The sequence below is a fragment of the Hemiscyllium ocellatum genome, chromosome 1 (assembly GCF_020745735.1).
Source record: "Hemiscyllium ocellatum isolate sHemOce1 chromosome 1, sHemOce1.pat.X.cur, whole genome shotgun sequence".
NCBI classification, from domain to species: Eukaryota; Metazoa; Chordata; class Chondrichthyes; order Orectolobiformes; family Hemiscylliidae; genus Hemiscyllium; species Hemiscyllium ocellatum.
The window spans coordinates 94,262,927-94,276,501 of record NC_083401.1 but is presented as its reverse complement, the minus strand read 5'-3'; the positions used below and the strand labels follow the sequence as shown (position 1 = coordinate 94,276,501).

Below are 13,575 nucleotides of genomic sequence, written 5' to 3'. Positions count from 1 at the left end.
TCACTCTTTAGCACAGACTAAATTCGGAAAACAGAGGAGAACCACCTATGCAATGTATTCAAGAAGAACGGATACTCAAAAAATACAGTCCACAGATTCCTCAAGAACAAACCACGACAAGCAGACCAGACATCGCCAGAAACCCTAACCACCTTGCCATACATCAAAGAAGATTCAGAAATGACAGCCAGACTACCAAGACCCCTCAGAATTCTAGTAGCCCACAAACCCACCAACACTCTCAAACAAAAACTAACAAATTTATAAGACCCAGTACAGCCCATGAACAAAACCAATGTCGTCTACAAAATTCCATGCAAGGACTGCCATAAACACTACATAGGACAAGCAGGAAGAAAGTTAGCCACCAGGATACACGAACACCAGCTAGCCACAAAAAGACACGACCCTCTCTCCCTCGTAGCCCTACACATGGAGGAAAAAAAACCCACCATTTCGACTGGGACAACACATCTATCCTGGGACAGGCTAAGCAAAGACATGCCAGAGAATTTCTAGAGGCCTGGCACTCCAACCACAATGCCATAAACAAACACATAGATCTGGATACCATCTATCAACCCCTCAGAAAATGAACAGGAAATGACATCACCACAAACCCCAGGAACCCCATCCAGGACAAACATATAAATAGAAAGCAGGAGACAACAGCTTTGCTTTGCTCCACTTGGAGGTCACCACTGATGATGTTGCCTAGCCAGGTAATGAAACGTCTGGATATCAAACTTACAGCTCAGCAAGCAAACCTGCACCTTATACTTTCCTGTTTTTAAATTCCCATCTCCCTAGCAATTAAGTTCAAAATTCCATTTACCTTCTTACTTGCCATATCTGCATATTAGATCCTTGAGTTTCCTGTACAGTTACACATAGATTGCTTTGTGTTGCACTTTTTTTTAAGTCTCTTTCTATTTAAACAATAGGAGATGATGACCTAGTGGTATTATCACTTGACTATTAATCCAAAGACTCATCTAATTTTCTGGGGACCCAGGTTTGAATCCTGTCATAGCAGTGGATGGAATTTGAATTCAATGAAGAATCTACTGATGACCTTGAAACCGTTGTCAATTGTCAGGAAAAACCCATCTGGCTCACTAACATCCTTCAGGGAAGGAAATCTGCCATCCTCACCAGGTCTAGCTTACATATGATTCCTAGACCCACAACAATGTAGTTGATTCTCAATTACACTCTGAAATGACCTAGCAAGCATTCAGTTGTATCAAACACTGCAAAGACAAAGAAACGAAACCAGACCTCGGCAACAGAAAAGACATCTGTCAACCCTGCATAGTTCACTGCACTAACATCTGGGGGCTCGTGCCAAAATTGATAAAACTGATTCATAGACTAGTCAAGCAACAGCCTGACATTATCTGCAAGGTATAATTCTATAAGTATGACAATGTTGAGCACTTTGAGAATGCACTGAGGGTGGCAAGGCTGTAAAATATATTTTGGATGGAGGATTTCAATGTTCACTATCTTAGATGGCTTGGCTGGGTCTATAGTGGTAGTGAGGAATCAACAAAGGGAAAAACATACTTGACCCTCTCCTTGCCAATCTGCTGCCTGAAAATGTGTCTGTCTACAATTCTATCATTAAGAGTGACCACCACATAGCCCTTGTGGAGACAAATCCGCCTTCACATTGAGAATAATCTCCATTCTGTTACATGGCACTGTCACCATGCTAAATGGGACAGACTTTGATCAGATCTCACAACTCAAGATTGGGCATCTGTGAGTCACTGGGCTATCAGTAGCAGCAGTATTCTACTCCCGCACAATCTGCATCCTCATGGCAAGGCATATCCTCATTTTACTAGTGCCATCAAGCAGGAATTGACCTGATTCAATGGAAAATGCTGGATGCATGACAGGAACAACACCAGAGAACTCTAAACATGAGATGTTAATCTAGTGAAGTGACCAAATAAGACTAATTGTGTGTCAAACAGCAAGTAATAAACAGTGATTCCACCAGATCAGATCTAAGCTCTGCAATCCTGCCACATCCATTTGTATATGATGGTGGACAATTAAACAACTCACTGGAGTAGCCCCATCCTCAGTGACATTAGTGCAAAAGATAATGCTGAAATATTCGCAGCAATGTTCAGCCGTGGATGATCCATCTCAGCCTCATCTAGTGGTTGCCAGCATCACAGATACCAGTCTTCAGCGAATTGGATTCACTTCATGTGATGTCAACAAATGGCGGAGGTACTGGGTAATGCAAAGGCTATGGGCCCTGACAACATTTGGCATTAATACTGAAGACTTGTGCGCCAGAACTTGCCATTCCCCCAACCAAGCAGTTTCAGTACAGTTACAAAACTGTCATCTACTTGACGATGTGAAAAATTGCTGAGGTATGTCCTGTACACAGAAGACAGGACAAATCCAACCCAGCCAATTACCACCCCATCAATCTACTCTCGAGCATCTGTAAACTGATTGAAATTGTCATCAATGATGCTATCAAGATGCTCCTGCTCAGTAATGCCCAGTTTGGGATCCACCACGGCCATTTGGCTACTGACCTAATTATAGCCTGTTTTCAAATATTAATAAAAGCTGAATTCCAGAGTTGAGATGAGTGATATTTTTTGACATCAAAAATGCATTCGATCAAGTGCAGTATCAAGGACCCCAAGCAAAACTAGAATCAGCTGGTGTTGGGGAAGACTCTCCAGTGTTGGAGTCATACCTAGCACAATGCCTGAGGGCATTGTAGGTCAGTCTACTGCATGTGGACTGCAGTGTTTCTTGAAAGCACCTCATCAGCAACTTCTCAAGGGCATCTAGGGATGAGCAGTAAATGCTGTCCAACCAGTGATGCCTATGACCCATGAGTGAATTTAAAAAATAGTCTGCCTTTGATTCTTCCTACTGAAGTGCATGACCTTTATAATTTTACTTCACTTTGTAAGTCTTAGTTTCTGATTGGATACTGTTTCTGATTGCTGTTAATTACAGGTCAAGTTCTTCTTTTTGAATGTAATTTTTTCATTGAGCATTATGAAATCTGTTTAAAAAGTTTGCCACTGCTCACCCAATGTTTTTCGCCTTTGACTATTTTCCCAATTGTTCCTTCATGGCTCTGTAATTTCCCTTATTTAAGTTGAGAACATTGGATTGAGACCTGAATTGATCTCCCTCAAACTAAAATTGAAATTCTAGTATGTTTTGATTGCTACCTGCCTAATCGATCCCTAATTACGAAATCTCTTGTCAATCCTCGTACTTTGCACATTGCTAGACCTAAAATAACCTGTGCCTGAGTAAGTTCTGTTACATACTGTTCTAAAATGCAGTTCCCAATACATTCTAGAAATTGGTCTTCCCTGTCACCACTACCCATCTGACTTTTCAAGACAATGTTCAGATTAAAATTATCTGTGGCAAATGTAGAGCCCTTCTTACACTGCCCCATTATTTCCCAATTTATATATTGTCCTACAGTATAGTAATGTTTCAGGGGCCTATAGACAATTCCCACCAGTGATTTCCAACCCTTGCCATTCCTTATTTCTACACAAACTGATTCCACATCATGACCTGCTACACCTGTTACACTGATAACTTTCTTGATGATCAAAGCTACCCCACTTTCCTTTCTCTCTTGCCTAACTTCTGGAACACAAATATCCTTGAATAATGATTTTCCAGTCTTGATCACCCTATAACCACATCTCCATAGTAGCCATCAAGTCATATTATTTTATTTATACTTGTTCCATCAACCCATCTATCTTGTTGCAAATGCTGCATGAATTCAGATAAAGGTCCTTAAGCTTTGACTTTTTAATCATAATTAATTTCTCTGTTTCTAATTTCCAACCTCTGTCTGTCACACTTTGATTATTGTTTGTCCCTTCACTACCCTGCACCTCTGCGCGCTCATTTATTTTCTGAATTTTTGTACTTCCCTTCAATTTAATCCTTAAATTTCACCCCACATCCCATTAGTAGGCATCTGTTTGCACAATTACACTGATGCTTTTGTGTAACTGTACTCCAGAATAAATCATATAAGTGTCAAGAGGTGTTTTGAAGATACCTATCAGCACTTGCCTAATTGCAAAATTGGCTGGCACTGACTGCAAAGTGGGCAGATAGAATCTGATTAATTACTACCTGACTAACTAACTTCAATTCATCAGTAATAAAATGGACACAGTTAGTGGTAGTGTAGTAGACAGCTGTTTGGTGAAGAAAGAAAACAGACCCTTTGGTCCAACCCGTTCATGCCGACCAGATGTCCCAACCTGTCTTCCACACTGATTTATTCACAATGTTCAGTATAGCATAAGCGCAGACTACTCATTAATGATAGACTCATAGAGATCATCAGCATAGAAAAAGACCTTTCAGGCTGTCAAGTCCGTTCCACTCAAAAACAAGCATCTCCCTATTCCAATCCCATTTTCCAGCACTTGATTTTCAGTCTTAGCATCACAGTTCCCATTGAAATACTTAAATGTTATGACGGTTTCTGCCTCTACCACTTTTTGAAGCAGTGAGTTCCAGATGCCTACATTTTCTAGGTGAAAAAAAAATCTTTTCTCATATCCCGTATAAATCTCCTGGCCCTTACCTGGAATGAATGTCCCTTGGTTATTCATCCTTCCACCATGGGGAAATATGTATTCTTATCTACCCCATCTATACCTCTGCTGAATTTTATATATATTTCAACTATGTAACCCCTCAGTTTTCTCTGCTTCAAGGAAAACACTGCTAATCTGTTCAATCTCTCTTCATGATTAAAACACTTTAGCCTGGGCAATGTTCTGGTAAATCTTCTCCATGCTGTCTCCATTACAATCACATCCCTCCTTTAATGTGGAAAGTAGAACCGAAGATAATACCCTAGACGTTATGTTCAGATTCAGCATAATCTCCCTGCTGTTAAGCTTCATACCTCAGCTAATAAAGGAAAATATCGTATATGGCTTCTAAACCATTTTATCTACCTGTATTGTTATGTTAAAGGGCTAGTGGACATGCATATAAAGGTCCCTCTGATCTTCTGTGTTTCTTCAGGTAGCAACTGATAGAGTCATAGAGATGTACAGCATGGAAACAGACCCTTTGGTCCAACCCGTTCATGCTGACCAGATGTCCCAACCCAATATAGTCCCACCTGCCAGCACCCGCCCCATGTCCCTCCAAACCATCCCTATTCATTTACCCATCCAAATACCTCTTAACTGTTGCAATTGTATCAGCCTCCACCACATCCTCTGGCAGCTCATTCCATACACGTACCACCCTCTGCTTGAAAAAGTTGCTCCTTAAGTCTCTTCTTTATTTTTCCCCTCTCACCCTAAACTTATGCCCTCTAGTTCTGGACAAAGAGGATTGATGAGGGCAGAGCCGCAGATATGATCTGTATGGACTTCAGTAAGGCGTTTGCAAGGTTCCCTATGGGAGACTGGTTAGCAAGGTTAGGTCTCACAGAATACAGGGAGAACTAGCCATTTGGATACAGAACTAGCTCAAAGGTAGAAGACAAGGGGTGGTGGTGGAGGGTTGGTTTTCAGACTGGAGGCCTATGACCAGTGGAGTGCCACAAGGATTGGTGTGCAGTGGATAGCAAAGAAGGTTACCTGAGATTACAACGGGATCTTGATCAGATGAGCCAATGGGCTGAGAAGTGGCAGATGGAGTTTAATTCAGATAAATGCGAGGTGCTGCTTTTTGGGAAAGCAAATCCTAGCAATGGTAAGGTCCTAGAGAGTGTTGCTGAACAAAGTCCTTGGAGTGCAGATTCATAGCTCCTTGAAAGTGGAGTAGATAGGATAGTGAAGAAGGCGTTTGATATGCTTTCTTTTATAGGTCAGAGTATTGAGTACAGGAGTTGGGAGGTCATGTTGTGGCTGTACGGGACATTGGTTAGGCCACCGTTGGAATATTGCATGCAATTCTGGTCTCCTTCCTATCGGAAAGATGTTGTGAAACTTGAAAGGGTTCAGAAAAGATTTACAAGGAAGTTGCCAGGGTTGGAGGATTTGAGCTATAGGGAGAGTCTGAACAGGCTGGGCTGTTTTCCCTGGGGCGTCGGAGGCTGAGGAGTGACCTTATAGAGATTTACAAAATTATGAGGGCATGGATAGGATAAATAGACAAAGTTTTTTTCTCTGGGGTGGGGGAGTTGATCATGTATTCCCTTGACTTGTTTGTCTTGCCCAAATGCATCACTTTGTACTTATCCATATTGAATTCTATTTGCCAATCATCAGGCAATCTATCCTTCTGTAATCTAAGGCTATCCTTCTCACAATTTACCACCCCACCAATTTTTGTATCATCTAACATCAGTCCTCCTACATTCAAGTCTAAATCATCTATATACACCACAAGCAGCAAAGACCCCAAAACTAATCTCTGTAGGATCCCACTGGACACGGACTTCCAGTCACAAGAACAGCCTCAACTATCGCCCTGTTTCTACCATTACTTTCTAAAGATGGGCCTCCTGCCCTTGGAAACTGGTTCTTATAATTATTTAAAATCCATTATTTGGATGTGTTCTGGCACATCTTGAGTGAGATGGGTCATAAAACAGGTCTTCTGATCCAGTGGCAGGAACACTACGATTACACCATGAGGTCCTCATATCCCAATTAATATTGTCCATCAGAGCATGCATATATATACACACTCATATACACAGTATTTGCAATATTAGTAGTACGATTAAGCATCAGGTGCTCCCCAGTAACCCACGCATGGCTCCAGACTACATAGTAACCTTGTTCCAAATTTAGACACAACTGAAGTCTAGAGGTGAGGTGAAAGTGACAACCTGTAATATCTTACCAAATTTGGCGTCAAGGAGTAGATGTAGGTACAGTTTCAACATTTAAAAGACACTTGGATGTGTATATGAATAGGAAATGTTTAGAGGGATATGGGCCAAAAGAAGTCAAATGGGACTAGTTTTGTTTGAGAAAACTGGTTGGCATGGATGAGTTGGCCCAAAGAGTCTGTTTTTTGTGCTCTATGACTCTATGTTTTTTTTTAATGTTATGTATAATGCTTTTTCTATTTTTTTTGACATTAAAATCTCAATGTATAAATATGCAAGCATATATTTTAAAGTTAATTTAAAAACTGCCAAGATACCCATTTGCTCACATTTCAATGGTTTAGTTTGATTTGATTTCAAATATTTGTGGTATGGTCGTACCACAATTCATTGTTTCAGACATTGGCCTCCGAATAATTCTAACATTGGGGTAAGACAATTCAACCCCACATCCTATTCCATTCAAGAGATCAAATTAGATGAATACCTCACATCAATCTGCATGCCTTTAATTCATTATGCCTGTACCCTTGCCTGATACCATTTTCATCTGTGAAAATGGAAAATGCTCGGGAAATATAGCAGGCATGCTAATGTTTATGGAGAGAGGTAAACAGTCAATATTTCCAAGCCCACAGCCTTTTCTACGGAATGGAGGAGGGCTGAAAAATTATTATTTTCGTGTTGTTGACAAAGGGTGTTTCAATAACAATTTCAATACTGAAGGAGAATTTCTCATTTCAGCTACCTATTTAATGGAAACTTTACTAACTGACCCAGCATCAATTGTAAGATGAAGTAAAGAACTGCAGATGCTGGAGATCTATAACAAAAATAGAAATTGCTGGGGAATCTTAGCAGGCCTGCCAGAATCTGTGAGAAGAAAGCAGAGTTGATGTTGAGTCCTAGAGGCTGTGGGTTCCCAATCAGAAAATCAGACATTATTCTTTGAACTTTCACTGAGGCTTGCTGGAACATTGCAGCAGCCCTGCCATAGAGATGTTGGTGTGGGAACATGGTAGTGTGTTAAAGTGGCAGGCAACAGGAAGATTAGGGTCATTTTTGCAGACTGAATGAAGGTGTGCAAAGCAAATCACCCAGTCTGCATTTTATTGCCCCAGTGTCGAGGAGACCACAATGTGAATAGTGAATACAGTATACCAAATTGAAACAAGTACAGGTAAAGCACCGCTTCACCTGGAAGGTGTGTCTGGGCCTTGGACGGTGAGGTGGGAGGAGGTAAATGGACAAGTGTTATACCTATGTGATTGCATGGGAAAATGCCATGGGGGTGTGAAGAGGTATTGGGAATGGAGGAGGAGTGCGCCAGTTTTCAATTGCCATACCAACATACCACTGTGTATCCACACCAACATTTCAAAGGCAGGTCTGCTGCAGTATTCCAGCCATATCATTTCACACTTGGGGATCCTGCAGCCTGTCGGATTCAATAGCAAATCAATAACTTAGGGTCTAATACTATCCTTCCTTTTTTTTATCTATCCACACCTGGTCCAGTTATGACATGGGTTGCTTTTAGCACAGTCACCCAATTTCTCCTATTCGTAGCTCTAACTATTACTTATTCAGCTGTTCTTCTGTCCTGTCCTGCTATCCATAATCTCCTTGTTCACCAACTGAATTCATTTCTCTCTCTGTCTCTGTCTCTCTCTTCTCTCCATCTGCACCTACCCACTGAGCTCTCCAAACCCTCCCCCCCCACCCCCCCAAACTTCATCTTCAGCATAAATACCAGTTTCCTAGCTGCTAACCATTCTGATGAAGAGTCACTAGACTTGAAATGTTAACTCTGCTTTCTTCCCACAATTGCTACCAGATGTGCTAAGTTTCACCAGCAATCGATTGTAAGATTATGTTCCCTTGTCCTAGAAGCCCTGTTTGCATTACTGATTTTTTAAAAATGAATTTATTCTTCCTATCTGTAATCTGTCCATCTGAGAGATTGGGAATTTTTATTGTAACTTTATTTATGACTTTTTGTGATCATTCTTCCAGAATACTGGATCTGCAAGCTACAGTTGATGAGCTGAAGTGTGAACTGGAAAAATCAGATCGTGGGATGAGAAAATTCCAGAGGCAGGTGAGATGGTTATATCTGGAAACAAACTTTTCATTTTTTTAAATTTAAAGCTAATGGGAACATTTTCAAAATCACATATATGCATCTAGATTTTTTTAAGTCAAACTGATTATTTGCAAAGGGAAAAAGTGAGGACTGCAGATGCTGGAGATCAGAGCTGAAAATGTGTTGCTGGAAAAGTGCAGCAGGTCAGGCAGCATCCAAGGAACTGCTGGAAAGTCATTCTTCTCAAGTCGACTTCAGATATTTTGTGTGTTTATTGTATTTTATATGAAGTGTCCTCGTAGCATGAAGCTAAGTCAAAAGGCAAAATATACTAGAAGTGGCCAAACTATTCTACATTCTAGAGCCATCACTCCCATTTTTCAGCAATCAAAGCCCAACCGTAATGTTGCTTGTACAGACAGTGAGCACATTAGATACATGTTTTTTTAACCTACCCCAGTCTGAAAATGGGGAAAAATAACTGCTCCAACATAGGTGGACCTCACTTGAGGAGAAACCTTTTACCACCAATCAGAGAGTAGCCTTTACCAACCATCCAGGTTTGGCAGGTTCAAAGTGCATTCTTATCCCTTCAAAAGAGTCTATGACACTGGATGGCTACCAGCACAGACCAGGCAGTGCTGGAGCAGGTCAGGCTAAGCATTAGGATTGTTGGTAATAATAAAGAAATCATAACTGAGTTCAGAAACACAGCCAACTAATTAGTAAAGAAGGCAAGCCAAGATCTGGTAGCAAGCAATTTCTCCAAGAGATTTTGAAATATTTATTATTTAGATTTAAATATATGGGGTTTTCAAATGTGTCACAAAAATATTTTGAATAATCGAATAGATGATTATCTGGTTTTTAATTTTTTTTATTATGTAGGGATTTGATTTTGTTTATGAACATTGTTCAAAAATGGAATTCTGTAGTAGTCATATATTGTGACCAGTACTTTTGACATTGGGTAGTATTTATTTAAATACTTGTAAATCACTCAAATAAATGTAAAAATGTTTTATTAGAAAAACAAAAGTGACTGCGTTGCACATGATGTTTAATTATGATAAGAGCAAAATGCTACAAATGCTGGAAATCTGAAACATGAACCATAATCACCAGCCGATTCACTTTTCTACAGAATGTTAGGGATTTTTTTTTACACATCGAAATAATGTAGATGGAACTTATTGTCAAATAAGGAAAAAAACTTGCGCTCATATGATGGTGTCTATGTTCCAGGATAACATAAAATGTTTTATAGTCAAAGGATTACTTACTTAATTTCTTGTCAAACAACATAGTAGTTAACTTATACTGTTCAGTAAGTAACTGATTACTGATGGTTAGAATTTTAGAGATCTACAGCACAGAAAAGAGCCCTTCGGCCCATTGAGTCTGCACCTGTCAAAAATAAGCTTCTAACTACCCCGATCTCATTTTCCAGCCCTTGGCCCACAGCCTTGTACACAGCTATAGCATTGCAATTACTAATCTATTTACTTCTTAAATAAAGGCTTCTGCCTTTACCACCCTTTCAGGCAGTGAGTTCCAGATTCCTATGACCTGCTGGGTAAAAAATGTTTTCCTCACTTGCCCTTTATATCTCCTGGCCTTATCTTAAATCCACACTCGCTAATCATGAATTCCTTCACAAGAGTAAATGTCTCTTCCCATCTGCCCTACCTGTACCCCTCAGTTTTATGCATCTCAATCACGTGTTCTCTACTCCAAGGAAAACAACTCACCGCCTTTTGTATCATGTACAAAATTACTGATCAACCCCACCCCCCACATTCCGTCTAAATGATTAACTTATACCACAAATAGAATGGGGCTCCCTGTGGGATCCCACTGGTCACAGCCTTCCAGTCACAAAAACACAGCTTCACTCTCTACTTCCACTATCAATGTCCCAAATGGGACCTTATCAAAATCCTTGCTGTTGTCCAAGTGGACTATATCAAGTGCTTTGCCCTTATCTGCATGACTGAATTTTCCAAAGAAGAGACTAGTTAAGTTCATCAGCCATGACCTCCCCTTTGCAAAATCATTTTGACTCTTCTTGATTAATCCCTGCCTCTCCAAGTGCATATTAATTCAGAATTACTTCCAATAGTTTCCCCGTCACTGAAGTTAGACAGACTGGCCTGTAGTTTCCTGGTTTATTCCTTGCACCTTTGTTGAATAATAGTATGATGTTGGCTGTCATCCAGTCTTCTGGTACCTTCCTGTGACCAGTGAGGAATTGAAAATAATTGCAACCCTGCTATTTCCTGCTTCACTCAACTTCCTGAAATACATTTCATTCAGCCCAGGAGATTTATCTACTTTTAAGCCTGCAAACACTCAGAATCTACTTTCTGCCTATGCTCATTTTAAAAATTATATCACACTCCTTTTGCCTGACCTCTTTACCTATACATTGTCTCTCTCGCCAAAACAAAGTATTTATTTAGAATCCTATCTACATCCTCTGACTCCACACACAAATTACTACTGTGGCCCTGAATGAGCTCTACTCTTTCCTGAGTTTTTGTTTTATCCTTTAATGTGTAAGTAAAATAATTTACCATTTTCCTTTATTTTACCTGCCATTATCATTTAGTGCCCCCTTTTCCCTCTCCAAATTTAGTTTTAAATTCCTCCTTGCACATTCCAAACTCCTCTAGGGCTTCTGTTTTGAGCCCGCTATATCAGTTACAGACCTTCCTTTTCCTCTTTACCCAATCCTGTATATCCCACAATATGCAAGGTTCACTGTATTTGTTGATCCCATCCTTTACCTTCATTGGAACATGTTGGCTCTGTACTCTCCCTATTTCCTCCTTGATTGTGTCCCAGTACTCTGACACAGATATACCTAAAAGTATATGTTCCCAGCATACTCTAGCCAAATCATATCTCATCTTATTAAAATCCCCAGCTTAGACCTTTGATTTCAGGCCCATCCTTGTCCTTCCCATAACAATCTTGAATCTAATGGAGTTACAAATACTGTCTGCAAAATGAATCTCCACTGATAATTCAACCACGTGCCTGACTACTTTATCTAAAATGAAGTGGTAGAAGGTCAATACTCCTATCAAGCAGCACTTGCTCAGCAATAACCTGCTGATTGATGTCCAGTTTGGGTTCTACAGGGCTTCTGATCTCACTACAGCCTTGGCTCAAACATAGATAAATGAGCTGAATTTCAGAGGGGAGATGAGAGTGACAGATGTTCATCTGCTGACATGGCTGATGATTCCTGTAAGGAATTCTACTGCTGATAAAGAAAAGTGGTCTAAAATGAGTCACATGACCAATAATTGAGCAAAGCTTCAGATTGCTAACAATGTAACTCATATGCCTGGACAAATTTAGGGTACATTTGGTATCCCCAACAAGGATCTTCAGAAGGTTTTGGTCTGCTGCAGAAAGAGGATGGTGGAGGCCAGTTGGCATCCTCAACAAGAGCAAGAGGACCCTGATGTAGCCAAGCAGGCTACAAGCCTACAAGCCACTCACCTGACTACCAGAGATGATCAGGAGAAAGTGAGGATTGCAGCTGCTGGAGATCAAAGTAAAGAGTGTGTAGCTGGAAAAGCACTGCAGGTAAACCAGCATCCGAGCAGGAAAATTGATGCTTCAGACATAAGCCCTTCGTCAGCAATCTGATGGTTGGAACAACCTCATAAGTACATAGTTCAGCTATTTGAATACTTAAGCTTATTTGGAATAGTTCCCTATCATTTCCAAGTCAAAAATCCAATACCCTTGTTGTCCAATCTGATCTTGCCATCACCTGAAGGTGACTGTCCAAGTGGAATTTTGATATATATGGAACATAGTAAGTGGCAAGAGAATGAGCAGTTCAAATTAAGAAAAACCTATAATCAAATAAAGAAGCATGAATATGAGCATTGTTGCACCCAGCTCCCTGTCCAAGTGGATTTCCACACACAACTATTATAACTTTCTCATTCATTATTAGTACTCCTGTTTGGTGCAACCCCACAGCTTCAGCTGTATTAGTTACAGGTTGCTTGTTTACTTACTCTGACAGATGACATACCTCTAGCAACTGCCATCTAAATTCTGGAACGTATGAGGGCTCCATCAAATTCTGCCACATCTACCTTCATTCAGACTCGGTCATTAGGCAGAAAGCAGCACCTGGGGTTTTGTCTGGGATGAATGACATGAACAATTATGTTGTGTGTGGGTAAACAAGAGATGAGAAGAGGAAAATGAAGAGATATGCTCCTCCTCCATCTTTCTTGTCTTTGCCCACCTGTACTTCTCTGCTAGGACACAGACGAAGTAGGCCATTGATCTGGGTATACTGCCTGTCACTATTGATACCACATGCAGGTGGCATCTCTTCACATGGAGGTGAACTGAGGCAGAAGCCTTGGCACTACTGCAGGACGCACAAGTTTCCCTTTTATGGATGACTCTCAAAGCTTAGTGTCTTTTTTTTAAAAATACATTCATCTGGGATCTGGACATGGGAAAAATCAATCTTTTTTTTGTAGATATTTTTATTGAAATTTAACATTTTTGCAAATTTACAAAAATAAACAAAACTCTCAAATACAAACATTGATGTACAATTAAATCATATATACAATAGTCATAATTTAACAAAGAAAAGAGA

At 40.2% G+C, this 13,575-nt stretch overlaps 1 protein-coding gene across 4 annotated transcripts in view; it reads left to right on the top strand.

Moving 5' to 3' along the window:
- Positions 1-13,575, top strand: part of cep135 (centrosomal protein 135) — a 137,223-nt gene that overhangs the window by 24,438 nt on the left and 99,210 nt on the right. For all 4 annotated transcript variants that reach the window (XM_060830705.1, XM_060830698.1, XM_060830712.1 and 1 more), the window contains one exon: positions 8,861-8,945. In XM_060830705.1, coding sequence (XP_060686688.1) covers positions 8,861-8,945 — 85 coding nt within the window. The remainder of the gene's footprint in view (positions 1-8,860; positions 8,946-13,575) is intronic.